The 4,507-nt window shown below is 54.8% G+C and overlaps 1 protein-coding gene across 1 annotated transcript; it reads left to right on the forward strand.

Annotated features, from left to right (window-relative positions):
• The first annotated feature begins 980 nt into the window (after nucleotides 1-980).
• LOC105820864 (metallothionein-2) lies at nucleotides 981-2,322 on the forward strand. The gene is made up of 3 exons (XM_012657435.1): nucleotides 981-1,097; nucleotides 1,656-1,721; nucleotides 2,091-2,322. The coding sequence occupies exons 1-3, from the start codon at nucleotides 1,070-1,072 to the stop codon at nucleotides 2,180-2,182; spliced, it is 186 nt and encodes a 61-aa protein (XP_012512889.1). The 5' UTR covers nucleotides 981-1,069; the 3' UTR covers nucleotides 2,183-2,322.
• Nucleotides 2,323-4,507: the final 2,185 nt, after the last annotated feature.

Here is a 4,507-nt window from a genome sequence, read left to right on the forward strand (position 1 = left end):
TCCTTCCTTTCAAAAGCTGACTGGATTCAGATACAGCGGCACTATTGTCTAGCTCTATAACCTTAGGCAAGTTAACTAAACTCGTGCCTTAATTTTCCTATTAGAAAAATGGGTTCACAACATTATTTCTCTTTTGGTGGTCTTGGGAGGGTTCAAAGAACTCAAATGATTAAACAGGGACTGATAACAGACTAGCTGTTGTGTAGTAGGAATATTGAAGGGTAAGTCACCACTTTTCTTGCTTCCTTATTTAATACAGGGTCTGCACGTCACCTAAAACGATTCCTCCGTTGGGGGCATCTCACATTTTCAGGCTGCTATCCTGGAGTGGTGTGGGCAGGGTGGGCTGCCGGGGAGCCCTTGGAGAATTTTACACAAGGAGGACCCAGACAAGGGTTCCCACACATCCCCTGAGACGTGGGGAATGGAAGGAGGGGAAGAGCCCTGCGTCCCTGTTGCTGTGTACAGGAAGAACAGGCAGGACCGTGGCGGGGATATGCACAGGCAATGCAGGGCAGCAGGCGGGCGGGGAGGGGAAGGCGGGAACGCAAAGGTCACATCCACCGCTTGCGTTCTGCACACCACTCCCTGGCTGCGCTCCCTCGCTCCTTCGATCTAGGGACGTGAGCACCAGGCTGGGGTTGCACACGGACTCAGGGAAAGGCGAAGGACACGGTGGTGGGGGCTGGAGGTGGGGATATCGCGACCACCAGGGGCTGAGCTACCGGAATTCTCTGGACGGGAGTGGCCGATAACCTCGCGGATATTGGAAAGAGCCCGGGGACAGCAGGGACGCGGTGTACCGCCGGGCGCAAAGCCCCTCCTGCGTGCGCACCAGCGGGGCTCAGGGACGCTGCGCCCGGCCCGCCCGCTGCGCACAGCCGGGCCCGTGCCCGCGGGCGCCGCTGACTCGGCGGGGCGGGTGCAAGGGGGCGGGGCCTCTGCGCCCGGGGCCTCCCCGGACTATAAAGGGAACCGCCGGCTCCTGGGCTCCACCGCGCCTTCCATCTGCCCCACCGACCCTTCGCCTCTCGCTTGGGAACTGCAGCCTCCCTCATCTCGGCTCGAAATGGACCCCAACTGCTCCTGCGCCCCAGGTAAGGGACGCCGGGCTCTGCTCCTTGTGATGCCCATTTTCCAGCTGCAGAACACACTGTCTCTGGGTTTCAGGAGGTCCCATTTTTAGTTCTGAACTGAAGTGGACCCCTTTACTTCATCCAGCGCTTTCTTCCTGGCCAGGCTAGGAGAGCATTTCCATCCTGCCTACGTGCCTCTCAAGAGCGGAGAGCACCGAGGCTCCAGGCTGACCTGCTCCGCATCGCCCACTTGGTCCGGGGGCTGCCATCTGGGCCCCAGTTCGCTGTCCAGGCTCTGAGCAGGCAGGATGGACGGAAGGCAGGGGACATTGCCTCTTCAGTCTTCCTGGGCTGTGTCTGCAGCCTGGGCCCTTCCCTGTGGGGCGAAAACAGGAGGGCACTTGGTCTTCACAGCATGAAAGGAGAGAAGATGGGGCTTCTCTTCCTCTGCCCTGAGTGGCAGAGGAGCTCTGAGGGCTGGCGCTGCGCAGAGGAGGGGGCACTGGAGAGTTGTTGCCCGACTGCTGTGCCTTGTGCCTCTCACTCAGTGCTCACTGCCTGTCATCGTCTTCCTTACAGGTGGCTCCTGCGCCTGTGCTGGCGCCTGCACATGCAAAGAGTGCAAATGCACGTCCTGCAAGAAGAGTGAGTGTGGGGCTTTCCCTGGGAATCTGGGGCCCTGGCTAAGGTTGGGAGGGGACCCAGAGCTGATTCTGAGTGCGATGGTCTGGGAACTGACCTTCCTTTTCCCTGTGGGCTATGTCATTCCCTCTCTGGGCTTTCTGCTCTGAGCTCACATGGGTCAGGAAAAACTTTTTCTCTTGAAACACAAAGCTCAAAGGCACTGCCTATTGTTCCAGAACAGAGCTGTGCCATCCTAAAAAAGCCTCTTCCAGGGTTGGGGACAGGGTTGGGGACAGAGCTGGTGCCAGGCCTGCTGTTGGGGTAGGGAGGGGTAGGGAGGTGTCTGGTAAAAGTCTGCTCTGACCTCTCACTGTCCCCTTTCTTCCCCAGGCTGCTGCTCCTGCTGCCCCGTGGGCTGTGCCAAGTGTGCCCAGGGCTGCACCTGCAAAGAAGCATCGGACAAGTGCAGCTGCTGCGCCTGATGTCGGGAGAGCCCAGCTCCCCGATGTAAATAGAGCCATCTGTACAAACGTGGATGTTTTTTTTCATACCGCCCTGACCCGTTTGCTACATTCCTTTTTCTGTGAAACATGTGAATGATAATAAAACACTTTTGACTCGATTCTGACTCTGGTTGTCTTTGTGTGCCTTGGAAATAAGGGTCTGGGGTGGGGGACTGAACTGGGAGGGCAGAGACCTGGGCCCTGGATGGGAACGTCAGCCCCTAACAATCTGAGTGCCTTCAGGCAGGCCAGGTGACCTCACTGAGCCTCATCTTCTAGACAATGGAATGGCATTGTGCCAGGTCATGGGGGGTGGGAGGGACAGATAGAGGATCCCCTCTGTTCTCATGTCAAGGGTTGATGGCACAGAAACCTCTCCATCCCTCATTTTCATTCTCTGATTTTCCTGCCCAACTTCAGTTCCTCATTGGATCGGAGGCCTGAAAGTGACTACAGGGGCTGGAATCCAACTCCCCAGTTGCTCGAATCCTGCACAGTGCTTCTCAAACTCCACAGTGAAGGAACAGTTTTTGTTTCCTATCCATCACAGACATAAACCTTGCTAAGTAAAATGATATTAAAATGAAATCAGACACAATAGAAAACCCAATTTTAGATTCAACAGGAGAAATCTGATAAAAATATGAGGAAACAACAGGAAAATTAAAGATTTACAAACCCTGCACATACGTTCATCAGTGACGTGCACTGCAGACTGGAAACAGCAGACCAGCCCCAGCATGTGGCCCCCACAGCTTGAGCAGCATTGGCCAGAGCATCCCCACCAGGAACCATCAGTCTTGAGTTGCCCAGTGCCACTGACAGGACACTTGATGACCCCTCAGAGCTCCCTCTTGTGACTTGGCCCTGAATCTTTGCAAGTTCCTCCCAAGGTCAGGCTGAATTTGGTCTTCTGTCAAAGTCCGGCCCTTGGCGACTTCAGACCAGCAGAGGGACTAGGGATTTGGAGGCAATCACCCAGCATTTTCCTGGCAAGATGAAATGTACATGATCACTGGTTCCAGATGAAGTGTTCCATGTCTGCCCACGCTGGCAGGTGGGCAGGTTCTGCAGTCTGGAGGGTGTGGCGGTGCTCATTAGGAAAGAGTGAGGCCCTGGTGACTTGTAATGAAAGCCAGTGGTTGGTCCCCCTGGCTATTTGCTGAGGGAGTGCTACCTGATGTTCAATCAAAGAGGAAGATGAGGTTCCTGGCCTAAAAGTCAGGACCAGGCTCACGCATTGGTTCCCAGTTGGAGATTTCAGAAGTCAGCATGTGGCAAGGGCACAGGTTTTGGTGTCAGGCAGTCCTGGTTCACAGCACACTCCACCCCTTACTGGCTGTGTGGCCTGGGCAAGTTGCTGAAACTCTCTGAGCCTCACTTGTAGAAAGGAGATTATAGCTCAATGTGGGGATTAAAGGAGAAAGTGGCCTGGCTCCTGGTTAGGGCTTAATGAAAAGTGGTGCCTAGATCATTCTCTCCACATTGACTCACCTGGAGAAGGAACCCTGTTAAATCCCAACACGGTGCTGGAGAAAGGCTCACAGGTGTGGAAGTGTTGCTCTGGCCTAGAAGCTGGGAATGGGCAACCTGGCTGATCCAGCGCCAGGAGGAGTGTGGCTGACCTCCTACGGGAAGGCCTCTTTGATACGGTGCTGCCCGGGCATTTGAGCAGACACAAAAGCCTTTCCCATCCTTCCTGTCATTTTATGAATGAGAGACACAGGCCTCATGACCAGGACAGCACCCAGGCAGAGGCTGGAGTGATTGTGCAGAGTAGCAACCTGCCCCAGGTCACACAGCCCAAACGGAAAGGAAGGAGGGAATGAACCTATGCTACAGCTGGCCTCTTGCCCTGGCCGCAGCTGACAAATCACGATGTCACTGGTTGTGAAACTCTCCCTATCTTGGTTCTAAGCTATATGGGGCCTTTCAGATGGGTCAATTGTGCTCTTGGCTTAAGAGATGGGAACTGAAACCCAGAGAAGTCACAGAGCAACGCAGAGGGATCTGACTGCCCGCTCAGTGCTCTTCCCACGGCTGCCTCTGTGCCACATTTTCAATGTCCTCATCCTTCATGCGACTTGGTGGCATAGGGTGGTGGGTGACGGCAGGATGCTGCAGTCAGCCTGCATGAGGGCAAATCCCCCCTCTGTCACTTTTAGCTGCGTGACACTACCTGTGTCTCGATCTCCTCAATTGTACAAGGGACATAGTAATAGCACCTGGCTTATGGGAGTAAATGATTTAATATATGTAAAGAACTTAGAATGGTGCCTGGAAGGTGGTGAGTGGTCTATGATA

This window comes from Propithecus coquereli, unplaced genomic scaffold (assembly GCF_000956105.1).
Source record: "Propithecus coquereli isolate 6110/MARCELLA unplaced genomic scaffold, Pcoq_1.0 Scaffold540, whole genome shotgun sequence".
NCBI classification, from domain to species: Eukaryota; Metazoa; Chordata; class Mammalia; order Primates; family Indriidae; genus Propithecus; species Propithecus coquereli.

What these genes read in the sequence shown, in the direction of transcription:
- LOC105820864 (XM_012657435.1), top strand. Translation starts at nt 1,070, where the DNA reads ATGGACCCCAACTGCTCCTGCGCCCCAG. An exon ending in CAACTGCTCCTGCGCCCCAG is followed by an intron (nt 1,098 to 1,655) that starts GTAAGGGACGCC and finishes TCTTCCTTACAG; the next exon opens with GTGGCTCCTGCGCCTGTGCT. An exon ending in ATGCACGTCCTGCAAGAAGA is followed by an intron (nt 1,722 to 2,090) that starts GTGAGTGTGGGG and finishes TTTCTTCCCCAG; the next exon opens with GCTGCTGCTCCTGCTGCCCC.